The sequence below is a fragment of the Drosophila mojavensis genome, unplaced genomic scaffold (assembly GCF_018153725.1).
Source record: "Drosophila mojavensis isolate 15081-1352.22 unplaced genomic scaffold, ASM1815372v1 contig_19, whole genome shotgun sequence".
NCBI classification, from domain to species: Eukaryota; Metazoa; Arthropoda; class Insecta; order Diptera; family Drosophilidae; genus Drosophila; species Drosophila mojavensis.
In genome coordinates, this window is record NW_025318726.1 from 962,341 (window position 1) to 984,160 (window position 21,820).

Here is a 21,820-nt window from a genome sequence, read left to right on the forward strand (position 1 = left end):
CGAAATGATTAAGCCTATGTTGCAGAGGAAATCTTGTCTATAGAGTTGTGAGTGTGTGTGTCTGTTGTGCGTGTGTGTGTGTGTGCTCACGTTCTAAATAATCTCCAGCCCAGCGATTATTTATAACATTGTATTTGCCTAGTTTAAAAGGAACTTCCGACTGTCATTCGTCAAATGTAAATGAGGAAGCGCTCGCCTATCTGTGCCACCAGTTCCGTTCCGTCCATCCCGTTCGCTTACTCCACCAGGGCTGCAATGGAACAATCCACACTATATGCACACCTGGTCAAGGTCGTACGTTAGAGTTGAATCACTTACCAGGACGCTTGCCTCGCATGCCAAGAAAACCGCTGGGCGCCCGCTTGCCACCGATGACATAGACCCAGGGCTGAATCAAATTCTCCTCTGCTGCCCCATTGGCATCGCTCAGCGCACTCTTCTTGCCACGCACAGCCACAAATTTACTGTTAAAGTCCGCATATCGCTGCTTCTTGCCGCGCACATCGAAAGCCTTTTTGGAGAGTTGGCGCCACAACTGGCCATGGTTAGTTTAAATATTGTTATAAATTACAATTAGTTTGCGGCTTGAAGATAGGGGCGTGACAAAACAAATACATGCATAGTTGGGTCGATTGATATGATATAAATTATCGAGCAGAAATAAGGATAAGAAATTATATCAAGCTCAAGAATTAAATGCCCTTTTGAAACAATTATGGACAGAGAAATAGAGGGGTGTGAAATTTTTTAAGATAATGTATTAGATTACGTTTTTTTATGTTCTACTAAAATATATTTTTTTTAAATTTTAATGAATTAATTAATTTACAATTTACTCAATAATTTTGTGAAAAATCTAAATTATGTTTTTTATTAATGAGTAAGTATTGTAAATATACATATATTTATCAATATAAACGTTCAAATATAAATACATATAGATATATGGCATAGCTCTATTACAATTATTTGTAACAAATATGTTTTTCACTTAATCCAGCCACAAGTCTGAAACTGTTAATTAGTTTGAAAATTCTAGGCTACTTTACATATATTTCATTAATGGAATTAAGTAAATTCTCCAAATATTATATGACATACACAGCACTTGCATGTTTTATGTGATCCTGGGTGGTTTGTGATTAAATCTGTACAACAGAAGGATCTAGTGATTCCCATAGTAGCTGTGCTAATTATACGACAAGAATTACATCAAAGCCCACATAGGCAAAGCAACTCGTATCTCAATTAATTGCAGACAAATAAAGAAAAGGATACAACTTATGGACCACATGGGAATCCGAATGAGAATAGAGTAGAAGAATAGAATAATATAATATATGTATATATAAAAACTAGGATATATTTTATTTCATTCGAGTCTCCTCACTGATATTCTATATATTTATATGCCTATAACTTCGCATTATATTTTGCTTGTCTCCTAATCAACACTCTCCTCGCAATGTAAGTCTGTCACGCGCCCATCTGCAGCTGTATTTAGTGCGCTTACCTCTGAAAGAGCCGCGCGCTTGTAGTGCTGATGGGAAACATCCTTTTTGCCACGCATGCCTACGAAGGAGTTGACAGGGGCGCGTTTTTCCAGCAGCTCCAGTGCATCGTCCTCATCGTCCTCGTTTTCGGACAAGGACGGTCGCTTGCCACGCATGCCAGTAAATCCGGTGGGTGCTCGCTTGGCCACATCGCCGCCATCTGTCGCCAAATTGTTCAGGAATTCTTGCAGGAAACTCTCTCGCAGACGCTGCTCCTCCATGTTCTGCAGTAAATCGCGTAGTCGATTGGTATTCGGCGAAAACTTCTTGCCGCGCATGCCAACGAAGGCCATTGGAGCCTTCTTGAGCCTTCTACCGTTCTCATAGTACGAGTTGTCCTCATCTTCTTCGCCATAATCCAAAGGATCGGGGCCGAACCAATTGGCATCTGCCGATGCGTCTTGCTCCTTCTTGCCTCGCATACCAATAAAGCTGGATGTCGGTGCACGCTTAACCATGTTTCTTGCCTCTTCCTGTGCGCCAGGCGTTGCAGGGCTAATGGTCATAGCGTCGGCATCCTCCGGCTCCGCCTCAGCGCCGCTTGCAACTGCAGCAACTGTTAACAACAGGAGCAGCAGTAACAGTTTCTTATTGCACATGGCGTAAAATTTGTGCTGCGTGCTTCTAGGCGGGTGCTATTAAAACAAATAGAAATGAACGTTAGATGGCGCTACCAATTGTAAGATGTAAATTAGATGAGTGTAGACAAAATGGCTTATTTAATTTTTTGAATCTAAGAGAGAGATTGTGGATAAAATGGATATTCCTTGGAATAATTTAAAAAATAGTTACAATTGTTTTATTATTTCTTTATGTTCGGTTTGATGCCTCCGTATTCATAAATGCTTGCAGTTGGCATTTGAAAATGATTAAATAAATGCATCTAAATCTTTTTGCACTTCAAAAATGTAAAAATACATTTTTATATTATTATTATATTATTTTATATTATTAAACCACTGATGTAAGAACTAAGTTAATAGTTGTTTAATATACTATATTCAAAGTAACCATTATTTTTAAATACATTTTAATTTATAGGGGAAAAATAAATAAAGAAATGTAACGCAACGTATAGAAAATGGTTTGTAAAAATTCGCAATTCCATTTTGGTCTCATATGGATATCTTTCTATTGCAATTTGTTCAAAAGGCCAGCGGCAGTTGCAAGAATTTATTGTCACACATACGCAAATATTTGTAGACCAAACAGGCGGAGCCACCTTCGTGTTGAAGTGGTTTGCTTGCCATTGATTATGCTCGAATGCTGCCATCGCCCGCCACCCGCCGCCTCGTTAAGTCAAATTGCCATGCAAATGCATTGGCAATGTCGCCGAGGCACTCACGATAAGACGGCTATGCATATCCCAGGCACCCAGGCACCCAACCATGCAGCCATGCAGCTATCCCGCCATCCGGGCAACTGGTGTCAGAACAACAGAGCAAACCGGAAAAAAATCTGATACAGAACTAAGGTTGATCCCGAGATACTTTAGAAATGTTAATAGTAGATGATGATATTTTGTATATTTATTATTAATAAAATTAATTATATTCAGCCCATTTAATCCCAGTTAATGCCAGAACATTAATTTCTTTAATAAGAGTTTTTATCATTCATGTTTTATTCTCTGTCTTCAAATATCTTTTTTTTTTTTTTTTTGTACTTTCCCAGTTTGAAATAATCCCATTGCTGTTGGTCTATGCCCGTTTGGAGCCAGCTGCATTGAGGGTATGATAACACTAACGATGCGCGCACAGGAAGCTGGCAACATGTAATTCAATTGATTGCCAGTGGCGTCGAGAAGAAGTTGCAGTTGCACAGCCAATGCCCCATGCCCGATGCCCGATGCCGATGCCCGAGCATAGCTAGAGAGACATCAAGTGGCAATTGAATTGAATGCAGCCAAAGTCATTTGAATTGAATTGATGTTAAATTTGCGGTAATCAACAGGTTGCGAGCTTAGCTCGTTTCGATGGGCCTCATTGATGGCAACGGATGAGCTCTGGTTGTGTGTGTTGGCTTTAAGTTGAAGTGCCCAGAGAGCTGACAGTTTTTAAATACTAAACATAATAGAGGCAACGGCAAATGTCAAAGCATCAGGAGGGCCGCAGCTGATGTTGGACACAATTCTCTAATCATATTCACACGCTTTAATGACCAAAGTTTCTGGCACAAAATTAGCAGGCAGCAAAGTGTTAAGCTTCCTGTTTTTGAGGCGTCTGCCCGCTGGGTGATGGGCGATGGGCGATGGGCGTCATGACGTGAAAGTGACAGCAGGCAGGAGTCGAACAATGACTTAGGAATAGGACCAGTCAACACTCCGCACACGGGGATGTGGAGATGGCTTTAAGCCCAGCTGTAAGCTGCGGCAAGTGTGCAGCGTGTGTGTGTCCTGTCTAATTGTCAATGTATGGGTGGAATTGTGTTTGCTTTGTGCATACCCAAAGGACACTTTAAACTGCCAACGGGCCGACGAGCCAACAAAACAATGGCCGTGTGAACATTAAAGATGCGAGCGGCGCCACAGTGAGAGATTTACATTTTGGCCAAAATAGCGCCCAGGACGTGCCACGGATATCCTTTGGTACATGTGTGGGCTTGCCAGTGTGCGTGTGTGTGTGTCTTTATTTGTGTATCTGTGCGGCTGTGTGGGTAATAAAGGCCCATTAGCCCGCCAGCCGACACACTACAACAACAACAACAACAACAACAAAAAACAACGCCGACGACGACAACAACAATAATAGAAACAACCATACGAAATAAATAATAGAACAACACTGAATGGAAAATTCACTTTTTGGCCAATTGTCCGCTCCATTCTCCATTCTCCATTCTCCATTCGCCGCTCTCAGTTCTTGGTTTCAGTTTGCCTGCGGCTGCATCTCGTCATTGCCCTCTCTGCATCTATCTCGCGTCGCCCCCACCAAAAACAACAAACGAGCCGTGTGTTGGGGACTGGGGCTGGTACTGGGGGAGCGGGAGGTGTGCTTGGGCAACAGTTAATGCATAGAATATGAAGCGTACCCAAACTCCTTCGTACTAGGCCCTGCAGCTGTAGCCCGATTCGAAATTTCGATGGCAATGCCAGTCGTGCTCTTTAGACTCTGTATTTACATAAATATATTAATATTAACCATCGGTCGCAGATGCCCAGCAACGAAAACCTAACAAGTGGATATATCACGTCGCAAAAAGCGCTTTAAAGCCCATTTTTGTTTCTGTCTCGCTCTCTCTTTCACTCTGCCTCTCTCTCTATATATAATATATATAAAATACTACTAAGCACTTCTAAAAAAATTGAAGATGCTGAATGATAAATGTTGTGCAATTACTGAACGATTCGGGATAGCTTTGAAGACGAGCCAAGTTAAGATTATACTAAATTATAACAATGTGCAGCCAGGTGTACTGGGTGTCAAGATCTACCTATCTATCTAACTAATTACTTTACTCGACCCATTGAGAGTACATTTGACTGTATAATCCATTTGGATATTTATTATTCAGCATCTATGAATGTATTTTGTAACTCTGATTCATCCATTTGTATATACATATCAAATTCGTAAACCTCTATACCATACATATATGTAGAGCAAATGCCGCAGAGGGTTTTCATTTATTTGAATAGTTCTATTATTGAAACATATACAAATTTAAAACAGTGATTTCTTAACAAAAATAAGGCAGTTTTAGTAACTATCCCTATAGAGTAAATAGTTCACCTTTGAGCTAATAAAAAACAAACATAAATTACTGATAGAGAACAGCATTTTATCTAAACGGTTTGAGCGGCTTTGAGTTTTTAAATATACGTACGTATTAATTGTCATGCGAAACCGTGCATAATTAAGATATCGAATATATCTAACGGTACAGAAATGCCATCGGGAAAGCAAAAAAAAAAAAGAAAAAAAGAAAACAATAAATATTGTCACTGCTCAGAACTTCAGCTCTAATTACTTCTCGGTAGACCATTTAACTGATTTAATAACATCAAGCTTATGCTACCTATAACTGTGCTAATATTTGCAAAGAGCTTAAGTGTTGCAAATATACTATCAACAAAAATTCCATTGCGAAGCCAACATAGATCATAATTAAAACTGCCACTGCCTGCTGGGGGAAATTCAGACTTTCTAACCTGCTCTACTGCTGGAGATGCTATCAGCAATTACTTTATTGATATAAAACTATAGTAAATATAAATAAATAATCATTATTATACCATATCATATCATACCATTCAATAACTGACTTTGATAGAATCAATTAGGAATTCCAAAAGCGTAATACTAACAAAATAGTGCAAAACTACAATTGCCAAATAGTTGGGCATGGATCTAGTCACTGCGCCGTTAAGATATACGAGTCGATCTGCACGAGAATCCGATCTGAGTGATCTGAGTGAACCTGACAAATCAAATCCTGCCGAATGACCAAGTCGGCAAAATTATATTAAATTTAGCAAAACTATATAAATTTATAACAGCAATTTAAATTAAAATGGTTGCTTCTGTAAATCAATCATAGACAACCAGGATCTAGTCTCATTTGAGATAATTAAAGATTTAATTGAATTAATTTATTAAAATTCTTAAAATGCCAACGCTTCTCAACTTAAATCCCCTGTGTGAGCAGACATTGCACATTGGACGAAATGTATTACTTTAGTTATATAAATTCCCTTGAAGATGGCATACAAAAATTTCCTATACCACAATAGATGTACACTGTACATACATACATTTATCAAAAAGTCAATATTGAGTGTATGACAGAGTGTTTGTATACCTAATTATGCAAATATAAAGCACATTATTTAATAAAGTAAAATCTGTTAAAGCTATTTTTATGCATTAAAATTAATGTCTCTTTTTTATATAAAAAATAAAAAAAATTAATAAATTAAATTGTACAAAATTATGATAAACAAACATATACATTTTTAAATTAATGTGAATAAATATCGTATAAAATAAAAAATTTTAAAATGATGGCACTCTTTAGCTATTATATATGTATATATGTGTATGTTATAAATAAATTTTGTAGATCTGTTTGATAAAACTAATACAAATAATATGTATGACTGGAAGTGCAAAGTATTCCCTTGTCGAATGCTCCCAAGAAAAATGTGACTTTCCAAAGGAGAGGACTTGACACAAATATATAGTATTATAAATAAATGTTGTTTTATTTTACAAATAAATCACATTAAACGTTTTATATGAGTATGTATATATGTATATATAATATAAGAACAGCAAACATATTATATAAATTTTAGTCAGTTCGATTATGAAAGTTGCTGTATATGATTATAAACAAAAGTTCAACAGAAAATAAATAAAATGTTATAAAAGTAATGCATATTAAATGCTTTTTATTATAATTACTTCCAATTCAATATAGATAAGTATGTAATTGCGTGCGTGAGCACGACAAACAATGCTCTCGTGTCGTTCCATGCGTCGATTGCTGCACACGAGTGCGCCCAGTATACTATGAATGATTCAAGAATCGTTCCCGTCAAGTGTTTTGGCTGCACTTATCAGCAGCTCGGGGCTGGCGATCGTTCAGTTTGAGTTTAGCTTTCAAGCGGAGCGCACGGCTCGGTTAGACAGTGACTAAATATATGTGTGTAAAAGAGATCTACATAAATCTGTTCTGCGATATACATACATATATATTAAACTACGAGCAGTGTGTATCCTAGAAGAGATCAACTTAAAAGTGAGACGGTAGTCTATTTAGAACCAGGTGAGTATGGGAAAAGTGATAAGCAGAGCAAATACTGTTATCTTAATGGGACTCAGAGGCGAGCCCTGCTGACCTGACGATCTTTGGCTTAGCAGTAATTCAACAACAATAACAACAAGAACTACAATGAACTAAAGCGAAAGCATACGAAAATAATCAACTTTCTTGTCGTTCACACTCCGGGAACCTGGGCCTCAGCCAGGGCCTGGGTCTGGGCCTTCGCTTGGGCTGGGGCTTGGAGCATGCAAAATAATTGAATTGGGTCAAATGCTTAAAATGCTTGTCTCATGTTGTGCGATTGGCGCTGACGCTGAATAGCATTAAAAGTGTGTCTCAGATTTCGTTGTTCTTGCCGATATAAAAATTACCACCACATTACGAGTTCCGTTTCGACGGGCAATATGTACTTATATATGATATATATGTATATACTGTACGAGTAAATAAATGCATTACGGGCAAATAATTTCAGTGATTGCCTTAATTTTTGGGCAGGTCTGCACTCGGGCACTCGTCCAAGTTCAGGGCCGGGAATTCACACATCATTTAATTCACTCTCAATTAAGATCACGCACTACACTAGCTATGACACAGTTCAGCTGTTTTTCAGTTTCATATTTGTCTGATATATGCATATACATATATCTCTGCTTGGGACTTACACATTCTTATCATGGCATCAATCGGTTTTATGGTAGATTACCGCTGAGGGGGATGCACAAAGCTGTTTTCCGAAATCGAAAATGCGACGATTACTTTAATCACTGCCGAATGCATTTGAGTAATCTAATTGATTGATTCACTTGAAAGGGAAGGAAAGGGGTTCCATCTTAATAGATATTGTAAAAGGCCAAGTGAGACTTCATCAATGTGTTGCGAGACAAAGACTTGAATTGTAAAGGCCATCTTGAATTATCCTAAAATGGTCAGGAGTTTTAGATGAATTGGTATAAAGATGAAGTTTAAAATATTTCTATTATTTTTTGAAGAAAATAAAATATATTTTAATATTTAATACTGCCAATCATTGCATTATCAATTATTTTACTTGCCTTTGTTTTTTTTCTACTCAAGAAAATAATCTAAATTATAAAGTATAATACGAAATACTACAACTTTTGTACTAAATCATTGCATTATCAAAATATCTTCACTGTTTTTTAGTCACAAATGTCGAAGGCTAAGAAAAAATTGAATTCAAACATTGGCCACTTATCAGTGAGCCATAAACAGAAATGGGATGTGTGAGGTGGTAAACACACTTACATAGCAAATACACACACATACACACATATATATGGGTAGTCGGAGAGCGATAAGCGCTGCTGGTCTGGGAATCGACAGGGAAAGCCGAGTTCCCATAGGCTGGGGAAATATTTCAGTGTAGGCTCCGAACAGCTGTCGCAGTGGCTTAATGAGGTCCATGGCTTGGGCCAAAGCAAATAAATAAATAAACATTGAAATAAATGTGAAATCGGGAAATGTGAGTGCGCATCAAATTAATGCTGATGATGAAAACGAAACAGTTCGGGCAAAGTTATTGTTCTTGGCCAAACAGAAGTGGCATAAATTTATAATTAATGTGTCAAGCGAGGCGCTGTATCAAGTCAGCAGAGCAAACAGAGATTGTCAATCAGTCGACCAGCCAGTCAGTCAGTCAGTCACTCAGTCAATGAGCCAGTGAGACAGCGAGCAAAGAGACGTCAGCTAAATAATTGAACCATGAACTTGAATTAAGGCAATAATCCCAGCCCAGCTGAGAGATTTGCGGCAGCAAAAGATTTCCCCGATTAGCTAATGTATATATGTGTGACTTAGTTCCGTAAAGACGATAGCCATGGACTCGGATATGATGATAAGCGAGATTTACATAGAGGGAAGTGCCATTCCCTTCCTGTAACACTAATTGTATTGTGTACACGATGCGTTCGTTAAATATTGCAGAGCTGATTGAATGAATGAATGTAGAGCACTATAAAAACTACAAAACTATTCCCTGTAAGACATTTTACATATAAATCAGTTGACTTAGCAATAAATAAAATGCAAGTTAATAAGAGAACTTAAGCTAATGTAATAAATATTTTGTATACCTCTCAAATTTATTTGAGTTTACAGTCATAAAACTCGCTTATTATAGTCTGTAATGTAAGTAGTCTATGTGTGTATATTAATTTATACATAACATATATAAATATATATATCATGTATGTGTATTTATGTCCCGTAGTGGCACGAGTAAGATTAACCATTCTAAATTCCCAATTGAAATCATGCACATACTGAATATTGCTCAACAACAATATTGGCTTCAATATGAATGACTTAAAACGCACATTCGCGTGTCGAAAGGTGTTTTGTTGGACTATTTCTGGAAATTTAAACAATTAACACCAGAACTTTCATCTTCTCGTTTAGAAAGAAGAAGCACAGTTACAAGTCGAAGCAAGGGGCGTGCATTGATTGTACCTATTATCTCTAGATATGTATACATATATGTATGTACAGATGAAGTTGTACGCTAGAGTTTGCGAAACAGCTGAAAATTATTGAGACAAGTGTCTCGATAAGGAAGTCATTTACCCGCTATTGTGCACTGATCGGGTAGTTGGAGTGAACTGAGATTCACTGCCATTTCAAAAGGCAATTTAGATGTAGAATTCAGTGCTTGATAACAAAATTTTAGCATTGTTTTCACTTTCAAAAAACTTGAATGTAAAAACTAAAATTTGATCAACATCGACATCAAATCAAAGTAAAATGGGTCAATCACATGCCCAGCTCTGCGAAAACAAATATTTGATTATATATTTATTAGCATACGCTTAAATTTAAATTTGAAATTTAGTTAGCATTAGAAAGGTTAACAACCGAATTTGTTTATAATTTTATAAAGGTAAAAGTTTGTTTACAATTTAAAAATAATCCAAAGAGGCATCAATTTTCTTAGTTATTTACCAAATTAAATTATATTCGAATATTTGAAAATATTTTAAATTTTAAATGGACAGCCTTAAATTATATTATGTATAAATTAATAAAAATCGAAAGTCAACAATTGGATATCGTCTATGCAGTCCATATTTCAGAGTTCCATTAGTATAACACTTAGCTAATTCTTAATTAATAATTATTAATTTGAATCTAATTATTCACTTGAATTTGACTATTCATTTGATTTTATAAAAAATTCAAGATTAATTATAGAATGACGAATTTGGCTGTGCAATGAAAAAAAAAAACTTTTTATTAACAATAATAAATGATAGACATTATTATATTATCAACAATCGCAATACTAATAAATATTTGTATATCTTGTGATTCAAATCGTTATCAAGGGATAAGAATAATAAAAACAATGAATTTTTTAATTTATATAAAGCTTGAGAGTTTTGGGAGAGATTCGATTTTATGCTAGAGCTTAATTTTGATACACTCTCAAAAATGATTTCTACTGATAATTCACTTTCTATTACAGAAAACTCCTTAATTAAACTGTAAAGGTGGTCTATACTATAAAAGTATAATAATATCGCTGGACAATTGAAACTATAGGGAAAGATTTAATCGGATATTAAAATAATAAAAATTAATGTCATATAAAGTCAAATGAGAATATTTTTTTCGGACAGACTACGTAGTACTCATTCATCCAAAACGATCCAAAAGTAGTATTTTTGAGTAAATCTTTCATTTCATGATATGATAAGTCGACTCCCTTTCTAAATGAAGTATTCGGAAAATACAAAATATGATAGAATCCGATTATTACGATATTTAAGGGGCGGTAGTTATACCCGACGCTACAGTCGATTAAGTTTGCCCATATATGTTTGTCTGAAGACACAATTTTCGTCGCAATAAATGAAGCTTTAAGTGTTGTCGTCATATACTGATTCTACTGTATTAATTAGAGTATATAGATTACAATTAAATAGAAGTATTTTAACATCGAAAACATTTCATAATTTTCCTACTGTTTTTTTGCAGCCGTTGCGTAGCAATAATGAATTTCTCCTATGGCTGCTTGACGTTGCTGTCATTGGTTTTCATCGCTGATCTGGGCAGCGGCAGTCGCTCGTTTACAGTGGACTATGAAAATGATAGATTTCTGAAGGATGGGCGACCCTTTCATTTCATTGCTGGATCCTTTCACTACTTTCGAGCACACCCCGACACCTGGTCACGCCACTTGAGAACTATGCGTGCGGCGGGTCTGAATGCGGTTACTACGTAGGTTTATTGCTCTATTGGCTCTGATTTCAAGTAATCGTATTTATGTTATGTGAAGTTACGTGGAATGGTCGTTGCACAATCCGCGCGATGGCGTCTACGTCTGGACGGGCATTGCGGATCTGGAGCGCTTTATACGTTTGGCTGTGGACGAGGATCTGCTGGTGATACTTCGCCCCGGACCCTACATCTGTGCCGAGCGCGACATGGGCGGCTTTCCCTACTGGCTGCTCAACAAGTTCCCCGGCATTCAGCTTCGCACAGCTGATATCAGTATGTGCCTCGGCAAGACTCGACTCAACTCAATGGAACTAAGCACACACACTTCCATTTTGCAGATTACTTGAGCGAGGTGCGCATATGGTACAGTCAGCTAATGGCACGCATAGGCCCCTATCTGTACGGCAACGGCGGACCCATTATCATGGTGCAGGTGGAGAACGAGTACGGCTCGTACTTTGCCTGCGATGCCAACTATCGCAACTGGCTGCGCGATGAGACACAGAACCACGTTAAAGACAGCGCCGTGCTATTCACCAACGACGGACCCGGGGTTCTGCGCTGTGGCAAAATACAGGGAGTTTTGGCCACAATGGACTTTGGAGCCACGTCGAACCTGAAAGACGTCTGGGCCAAGCTGCGACAGTACCAGCCCAAGGGTCCGCTAGTAAATGCCGAGTACTATCCCGGCTGGCTGACCCACTGGACAGAACCAATGGCCAATGTGAGCACCTCAGCAATCACTGGAACTTTCATGTAAGTGTCTAATATTAAGGAAACAAAATATCATATCATATAGCTATTCTTGTCATTCAATGAACTCATTCTGTGTACCGAGCATTAGACAAGGTTTATTGTTAATGAAGGTATCAAAGCAAACCTTTAAGCAAATTAGTATTGGACTTTGCTTAAAATCACAATTTAGGAATGAGCATCAGAACATAAAATTAATTTTGAAGGATATCAAATTTGGACAGAGATTAACTCGTGAATGCGTATAAAAACTTGCTTTGGTATTCAAGTATATTAATTTTCGTTTTCACTAAAATTAAAATAATTGATTACGCCAAGTTAGTAATTTTTGGAAATATTTACACTCGGCTTGAATCGTATCCAAAAGAAGCTAAGCAAACCATTTGATGGAACGAAAGTTTTTAACTAGCCCCAAAAATTATTCATAAAGACATTTTACTATATTCACTACTATGAAATACGGTTCGCATGTTTAGGAATTAACATTCTCTGGCTTCTCTTTACTTTCCAGAGACATGCTTGATAGCGGAGCCAGCGTCAATTTCTACATGTTTTATGGTGGAACCAACTTTGGATTCACGGCAGGCGCCAACGACAATGGACCGGGTAACTACATAGCCGACATCACCAGCTATGACTACGATGCGCCGATGACGGAGGCTGGCGACCCCACGCCCAAGTACATGGCCTTACGTCAAATTATCGGCAGGTACTTGCCGCTGCCGGATATGCCAGTGCCCACGCCGGTGCCGAAGCGGGCGTACGGGACGGTCCGGCTGCTCAGCTGCTGCACGCTGTTCTCCGACGAGGGTCGGGAGAAGCTGAGCACGGGCGTTGTGCGGTCGGCGAAGCCGAAAACCTTTGAGGCCCTGAACCAATACTCCGGCCTGGTGCTGTATGAGAGCTGGCTGCCGTCGCAGTTTAAACGGGATCCGAGTATTCTGCACGTTCGTGGCTTGGCGGATCGGGGCTATGTCTATGTGGATAATGAAATTGTCGGAATACTGGCACGGGAAGCACCTATCTTCGATCTGCCACTGAGTCCCAGCATGGGCAGAAAATTGCAGATTCTGGTTGAGAATCAGGGACGGCTCAACTTCGGTAGACAGCTGAACGATTTCAAGGGCCTAACCAAGGACGTGCGCCTGGACAAACAGATCCTAATCAACTGGAATATGACCAAGTATCCCCTGGAGTCCTACGAAGACTTGGAGACGCTCGTTGTCCAGTCCACCGCAGCGGCGCAAGCTGGTTTCAAAGAGATCAAGCAACTGAAAACGATTCTACGCAACGGCCCGGCTATCTATTACGGTACATTGACCATCAACAGCGCCGACGATCTGGCGGACACATACCTAGACATGTCCGGCTGGGGCAAAGGTATTGTCTTCGTGAACGGCGAAAATCTGGGTCGCTACTGGCCACTGGTGGGCCCACAGATAACCCTATATGTGCCTGCCCCGGTGCTGAGGGTGGGCAGCAACCGTTTGATTCTAGTGGAATACCAACAGGCACCGACGGTTATGGAAGTGCAGTTCCGAAATACGCCCATCCTGAACAGCAGAAGGTCGAATTAGCTTAGGTACTAGTACTACAACACCATATATCATGTAAATCGTTTTAAATTAAGTTTTGTTTTGTAAGGCATTAAAATCTGGTAATGGCTCGCTCCTTTATCCTTTTGTAAGCCTGCCGCAAAAAGACTCATTACCGAAGCATCATCAACACGACAAAAACAGTTAAGGGAAGCACGCATGTGACCTTTGTATGTATGTCACCTTTCCAAATTAATCCCAAATGATTGAAGTCCCCGACAGCACAGAAGCTGCTAAACTGTCATCAGTAAAAGTTCAAATTTACGTCATGCCTCGCTGGGTTCAGCGCTCAAGCTAAGATATGTGGATACACGATTGAAATATATACACATATAGATGAGAAATGGAAGCTTGCTTTTCTTAAAATTATCCCAAAGCCTTAGATTCAATATTTAAAATGAAAGGCCTAATGAAGCGAGCTATTTTTGTGAGTCCTTTAACTTTTCCCTTTAGTTAGGGCAATATAAAATATCTGGAATGCATTTATTGAACAAAATGAATATTTAAAGGAGTTTAGATTATATGGTTGAATTAGCTTGAAAACAACGCTATTTTCGGTATGCCTAAAAAAAACTTATTCCAGAAAGTTAATTGGAATTTTTATAGATTATAGAATTTTTTAACTATTTAAATGTCTTGGGTAATTGTTGTGAAAGTAGTTAAATTTATTCAAATGCTTAATTGATAATTATTGATGAAGGTCAGAGATAAGATTTTATAATAAAAGAAGAATAAAATAAATACTGTTAAGATACAAAACTTGAATGGCACGGATTTAACATTTAATATATATTATTTATATATTTAGATGAATAACATTTTTAAATAACAAAGTTCAAATCATCAATACATCAATATTTGTCAATACTGACAGCTAACGCTAGTTAGCACCCAAATGGGCAGAAGTAACAGATTAACAAGCTCATAAAGGGGTTACTGGAGTGCCTCGTATGGCTTAATAAAAGTTAAATTTAATATATTATATTCACTATATAATAAGATATATACAGTAGATATTTTCACTAAACAAATATATAAAATAAAAATAATTATTACTTTTTAATAGTGTAAAAGCTGGCTACAAACGGCTCCCAACTTGACCATCTGGTTATTATAATGAGCCCTGTAGCTAAAATAATTGTCGTACTTGATGTTCAGGTTAATTAGAACGCGCTCAGCTTGGTCCACATACACTCACACACACATATACCCTTTCACTAACGGTTAGGCATAAGCTTTTTTTAAAGCATCTTTCAGGCACAGCTGCAGCTCGAGTACCTGAGCATGTGTACACAGCCTGGACAGGTGTGTGTAAGGGAGCTGTGCACATACATTTCCTTGTTACCGGCTGCATACATATGTACGTATTTATGTACTAATTGCGACTGTCCAAGTTGACATAAAACAAGTTAAGACCCAGAGGCAGTTTTAAAGCGCCGCCCCATGTTGGTCGTTTTTTGTTTTTACAGAATTTTTAGCTTGTTGCCTCCAAATGGGCCATGCGTTGCGTGCAGCATGAGTCAACACCGGATGCGAGTGGCTTTGGATAGCTCCGAATCGCCGAGGCGTATTAAAACACACATCTTCTCATTGAAGTAGTATTTTTATTGGCTTTTGCCGCCGGCTGATTAGCCGTCGGCCAAGTTGTCATATGAAACGTTAAGCGTATTAAGGTGTATTTTAGAAATGTTTAAGCAAGCCATTTCTAAGAAATAATTTAATAATTGTAGGTTCAATCGATGTGGTTCAAATGAACGATTTGCTATTAAAAGATCTTAAAGAAAATTTGTATGATTTTCGTATTAATATATAATAATGCAACCCTAGGAGAGTCCATTAAATGACTTTAATTGCTCTATTAAATCTTCATTAAGGTGGACGTAAATGGAACAGTGTTCATGTTAACATATAAATACTAAATAAAATAGGATATTTATGAATACCCAATAAACATATCTATAAGGATATTTAGATCACTTTTGCAATTTACTCATTTTAAATTTTATAATACAATAACCAAATAATTCTAGCTCATAGCTAAACAACAATATTGAAATAATTTTAATTTTACCATGATCTCAATAATAATTATTCACAAGCAAATAAATTTCATATTATATTAAAAATATAATTCAACTAAACACCTAAATAAGTCGATTTAAAGTATTAGCTTAACTAAAATGGGTATATGAAATTCTGCTGATGAAGTCATAGTCAAATACTTAAGCAAAACGAATATTTTGCTTTTGTCTACATGAGAATCAATCGTGCAGAGCAAATTCATTTTTGGCTCTGGCGTAGAGCCAGACCCCAATCGAACTACACAATTGGTTTATGTCTGCAACTGAAACAACTTTTCAACTTTGACTTCATTTTGTTAACACTTATAAGAGATCCTTAATGCACTTTCGTAACTTCATCAGTCACACAAGCTGAACACTAAATATTTAATAGGAAATCAGAACCGATATGGTCAAGTGAATGTTTCCTTTTTAAGATATTTTACTGTATTGCTCACTCAAGCAAACCCGATTTTGATACAAAGCCATGCCAGGGTAAATAAAATAGGTTGAAAGTCAATAACTTTATGTTATAACAACACATTTTAGAGGCGAACTGCATGTTTCCACAAATATGTTCTTATAAATTTAACTTTTTATTTAATTAATATTACTATTTCTATGCACTTACAGTTATAAAAATTTAAAGTTTCAATAGTTTGCCCAGCAGCTCCCTGTGAGCTTTTCGAATTGTTTAATAAAGTGTCTTTTTTTTCTTTATGGTGCACGTCGAATGAACACCCCGAGAAGTATGCAACAACTGAGCGACAGATCAAAGCGGCAATGGACTTTATAAATGCTCAACGCTGGCTGCCAGCGAAGAACACAAGCCCAACGACAACTACACACACACACGCACGCACACACTCACCGAGCTGAATGCGCTTCGTTGGATACACGCACACAACGAACAGGAAACGACAAACACGAGGCACGAAGCTCCTCGTGTGTCGTTCGGCTCCGGCCTGCTGCTTTTATTTACTCGTGCATATCAACAATTGGTCGAATAGAAATTCAACAGTGTCTGTGTTGTTCACTGTGTGAGGCGCGCATATGTGTGAGTGTGGGTGTGAGTCAATATGGTGTGTGTGTGTGTGTGCGTGAGTTGATGTTGGTCCGTTTTTATGTGGGCGCCACTTTGTTGCAGAAGAAGGAAAAAACTGAATAACGGAAAATACTTTTAGGTCGCGGCGCGCAATTGAATTGAACGGAAATTTTGTTTGCATATGTGAATAAAACATTAAACAAGAACAATTTGGCCTGCCCTTCATATGCATATGCGAAAATATATTCATTTGTTTTCGAAATTAATTTTTGCAACTTGGCCTGTTTTTATGCGAAGTTCTAAAGTGACTTTAAGCCAACTTTGCATTAGCCAAAAATGTACACAAAATGCATATTTGCTTTAGCATTGTTTGAGGCCATTATTTGCACATAACAAATTTCAACTGCTGTACTATGCAAATAATGATTTTCCATTTTAAATCAACCCGTAAATGTATATTTATGGTAATTATAGAATACACTGGAATTGCAATGCCTGCGATGACGTTGGAGGAAACAAAAATAAAATCCGAAATCTGCATCTTTTAGGCGCTCGCCGCACTTGAGTCGCGAGGCCAGCTTGGAGAACAACAGCTCCAAGACCTAGACCGTTCCACCAACAGCCAAGATAATAACAAACCACGTGCCACTCGTAAAGGCCAAGTGTATGCAAACACGAACGCCCACGTCCGCACATCCTCTGTTCATAGCCGAAAGGCAAGCGTTTATTACTGTACCCCATGCTGCAACAAAAAATATTAAAACAAGCATCTTAAATACAAATGCAAATGCAGACAACTACAAAGTGCAGAGCATAGCTTGACTTCTTATTTTTCATATTTTGTTTTAAATATGAATATCTGTTAAACAATTTTAGACTTTAATATTTGCAAAATAGTAATCTTTTTTTTTTTTTTTTTTCAAATATGCTTTGAATATATGCTAGGCTCTTTAGTTTTCTCTCTCACTCTCTTTCACTTTATCTATCTCTTATCGAGCATGTTCATCTCGGATTTCTATGCAGTCAGCGAGTTTTTGGGGTCATAAAATTCGATGTTGCAGTGCTGCGATTTGCATTTAGATTGCCAATCACTTCCTGTAGACCGTTGTATACATATTATATTGTAGTTCTGTTAGTCACTATTTCAATTAACAAAATTTCAGCTAAAATTGACTCATCACAAATTTAAGTGCTTTGTTCTATTTCGCACCCTTTCAAATATTTGCGCTGGCTATGACAAACATAATTAGCATTTAATTAGAATAAAATTGCGCAATGGCTTTATTGATAGACAAGCAATTGGTGATTTGATAATTGAAATCAAATAAATCAGCCGCAAAAACACCAGCACCCCTTTGCCAGTATATCTACACATACATACATATATATCGGAAATGCTGATAACGTTAGCATGATCAAAGCTGTAGTTATGGAGCATTGTATTCTGCGAATTCAAAACCCTACCACGGCCAAATAAAATTGATAAAGCGCGGCAACAGTTTTGTGCTATTTTGTGGCGTGTTATTTATCTATGTATATAAATGGAATTTATTCTGTTAATTACATTATGGACTCGCAAATGGTGCTCACGGCCCGAGATAAGCCCAACGGGCCGCGCAATGCGTATGTAGCGCCACCTGTTGTCCATCGTAGGCGAGAGATCCGCAACTGCAGCACTGCAGCAGCAGGTGGTGCAAATTCAATTTAAAAATGCATTATAAAAGAAACCAGTGAGAGCATTCCAAAAGGACATGCACTAAGTAATAGAGGGTGGTCTTTAGAGTTTCACCAGCGTCTGAAGAGATCTTGTTGCTGGAGGTTTTTCTAATATAAAACTTCTTGCTTAAATCAAAATATTTTCTACTCAATACATGAATCCAAATATTTAAGTTTCAGCTGGAGTATTTACACAGCGTGGAGTATTTACATGCGTGTGTAACATATGGAGCTACCCTCTTACACGAAAAAAATGCAATTTTTTGCGCGTTCCGGTATTTGCTGTCCGTATATTGTTGTGCAAACAAACTGAATTTGTCGCACATATGGAACACGGCAATTGGTTGGCGAGATATGCGATAAATGAGATTTATCTGCATTTGGAATTGTCACAGCAACAAAAAAAAAAATTGGATTACACTCAAAAGCAATGACGCAAAGGGCTCGATATATATTGAATTGTATAGCCGAGATGTTAAATGTTTACAATTTAATGAGTATTGTGGGCTAGGAATAATTTACACACTAACAAACATATACAACTGGAATGTAATTCACTTAACTATCCTGAAAGACGCATTAAACAATTTTAAAAGTAGAGCGGTGGCTGAAGCACCACTAAAGCTTAGTTGCACACTGATATATAATAGACTATAATAGTATATAATTGCATAAATTAACTAATCAAATAACTATGCGAGAATTTTTGGCTAGGCAAGCTAATCAATGCGGATTACTCCAGCACCAACACCACCGCTATGTGCGCACATTGGGGGCATGAAGGTCCATTTGTCGGTCTCCGGGTCGTAGACTTCAACGGTGGAAAGATTCGTTTCACCGTCATAGCCACCAATGGCCCACAGCTTGCCCATGTTGGCAGCCAACGCTACGCGAGATCTTTTACAGTTCATGGGCGTCACCAGTTTCCAAGTGTCTGTGAGGGGATCATAGCACTCCACGGAACGCAGAAATGAATTACCACAGTACCCGCCACAGACATATATTTTTCCATTGAGTGTGGCCACTCCCAAGCGACATCGTCGATTGAGCATCGGTGCCATCTTGATCCAGACATCCTCGTTCTGATCATAACGCTCTACAGAATCAAAAATTGACAATCCATCGTGGCCTCCCAACGCATAGACATAACCATTCAATTGCGTAACTCCACCCGCTGAACGATATTTCATCATTTGGGCCACCTGAAAGCATATCACACACATGAGTATTATTTACATACATTGGTACAATGCCACACACCGTTTTCCACGTATTACTTTTGGGGTAGTAAACTTCGACTGTGTTGAGCGACGTAACCCCATCGTATCCACCACAAACGTAAATGCAATCATCCAAAGCGGCGACACCTACGGCGCTGCGCTTGCACAACATTGCACAGCCCTGAGACCATTTGTTTTTTCGAGGATCGTAGACTTCCACTGTCGATAGCCGTTCGGTGCCATTGAAGCCACCGAATGCGTACAACTTGCCGTCTAGGACAGCCACACCCACTCTGGATCTGTCGAATGCAATCAAATATATCAATGAATATGTGCAATGGATATATACAACTTCTAACTCACCGCATCATGGACATTTGTTCACCCATTTTCCATTTCTTTTTAATGGGATCGTAGATTTCCACAGTGCTGACGGATTCACCGGTGCTGGCTAGTCCACCTACGGCGTAAATTTGGCCCGTAAAGAACTCACCGCACCGTTGGCGAGTACGAAAGCTCTGAAGCAAGCCTCGGCGCTCGGGCATCAAATGAAAGTCTTTTGCCTCGTCTAGCAAGTCACGGCATTGGTGTGATGAGCGAATGAGTTCTTCCCGTGCCACACGGTCCGCCAGAAATTGAGGTGATAATAGAGGCAGGCGTACTGCCGCCAGTACTTGCGGAAAAAGCTCAGAGCGTTTCTCTTCGGCGAACTTAACCCAACGCATGCAAGCTTCAAATATCACCTCCTCATTGAGCACATTTAATTCATCTCGTCGCATCAGCTCCAATAGCTGTTCGCAGTCAAGTGCCAGGAACTCCTCGGATTGGGAAACCTTTGCAAAGTTTTGATCAATGTACTTATCTGCAGCATCAGTCAACTGCCGGCAGATCATCGAGTCACCAAAAGTGCGAATGCCCAGCACATTATGAGGATGGAAGCGGGAGATGAGAAAAGAAGCACAGGCATCGCGCACATTGGACAGTTGCAGAAACGAAGCGCCAACCATGAGGCTTTGAACATTTTGGTTATCGATTCGAACCTGGCCACTGTACACATAATTGATCAGACTTTCCAGAGCGCTGGGCTCAATCTCCTTCATGGTAATTTCCCGGATACGACTCTCCGCCATGTTGTTCGTGAACATTGCATAAAAATATGGTACTGTGGCAGCTAGAACGACTCGATGGGCCGAGAATGTCTGATCTTCAACCTGCACGCAAAGATTGCACATGCATATGTACAAATGTGTTTAATTTTAGAAACTGGCACTAGATTGTGATAATGCAAAGATAGGGGGATTGACAACCGACCTTCAGTGTGACATCACACAGCTTTCCCAGTCTTCGTATCTCCTTGAACAGCGGAAAACTCTCGCTAAACAGCTGCTCGTGCTTGTATATGACGGATTGATCCTCCAGTTGATTATCGCTCAGATCCATATTTATGGTCCCAGGCTCATCTGCCAGCAGCAACAACCAAACTCTAGTCCACTTGCAACAAAATACTTCTAAAAATACCAAAATAACATATCGTTAGGGATGGGCAGAATAACGATGGTTCAGTCACTGTGAGCCCTCCGATATATCGTTGATTCCTCAGTAAATCATCAAAGCAGTGTAGGTGTGATAATAAATAAATAAACTCCGTTGTTGTTTTTAAAGTATTAATTTAAAAGTATTTCCTTTAGAAAATAAAAGCATCAAAACATCATTTTAATGACTCTATATTCAATCCATAAAACTTAAAATTGTTGACTGTTGTGCAGTCAGCTGATTTCATAATTTACCGATTAGTGATGGGTATTTTTAAAACTGAAAGCAATTGTAAAATCCTATATTTAATATTTAATTTTGTCTATCTTATAAATATGAA

The 21,820-nt window shown here is 38.3% G+C and overlaps 3 protein-coding genes across 5 annotated transcripts; 1 reads left to right on the forward strand and 2 right to left on the reverse strand.

The window, feature by feature from the left end:
- Positions 1-80: 80 nt before the first annotated feature.
- On the reverse strand, positions 81-16,738 carry LOC6572489 (tachykinins). 2 transcript variants are annotated; one of them, XM_001998560.4, is made up of 4 exons: positions 16,598-16,738; positions 1,514-2,188; positions 319-511; positions 81-250 (listed from the first exon to the last, which is right to left on the reverse strand). In XM_001998560.4, exons 2-4 carry the CDS (start codon positions 2,150-2,152, stop codon positions 237-239), a joined length of 846 nt encoding a protein of 281 aa, XP_001998596.1. In that variant the 5' UTR covers positions 2,153-2,188; positions 16,598-16,738; the 3' UTR covers positions 81-236. The 2 variants fall into 2 exon arrangements, with proteins under 2 accessions (XP_001998596.1, XP_015021933.1); XM_015166447.3 differs by having other exon boundaries at positions 319-535; positions 16,598-16,737.
- On the forward strand, positions 7,135-14,671 carry LOC6572488 (beta-galactosidase). Of its 2 annotated transcripts, XM_001998559.4 has the most exons (6): positions 7,135-7,322; positions 11,316-11,558; positions 11,617-11,831; positions 11,897-12,314; positions 12,823-13,893; positions 13,956-14,671. In XM_001998559.4, the coding sequence occupies exons 2-5, from the start codon at positions 11,332-11,334 to the stop codon at positions 13,886-13,888; spliced, it is 1,926 nt and encodes a 641-aa protein (XP_001998595.1). In that variant the 5' UTR covers positions 7,135-7,322; positions 11,316-11,331; the 3' UTR covers positions 13,889-13,893; positions 13,956-14,671. The 2 variants fall into 2 exon arrangements, with proteins under 2 accessions (XP_001998595.1, XP_015021934.1); XM_015166448.3 differs by having other exon boundaries at positions 12,823-14,671.
- Positions 16,739-19,142: 2,404 nt separating the features above from the next.
- LOC6572487 (kelch-like protein 18) lies at positions 19,143-21,628 on the reverse strand. The gene is made up of 4 exons (XM_001998558.4): positions 21,259-21,628; positions 20,311-21,158; positions 19,988-20,246; positions 19,143-19,929 (listed from the first exon to the last, which is right to left on the reverse strand). Exons 1-4 carry the CDS (start codon positions 21,385-21,387, stop codon positions 19,447-19,449), a joined length of 1,719 nt encoding a protein of 572 aa, XP_001998594.1. The 5' UTR covers positions 21,388-21,628; the 3' UTR covers positions 19,143-19,446.
- Positions 21,629-21,820: the final 192 nt, after the last annotated feature.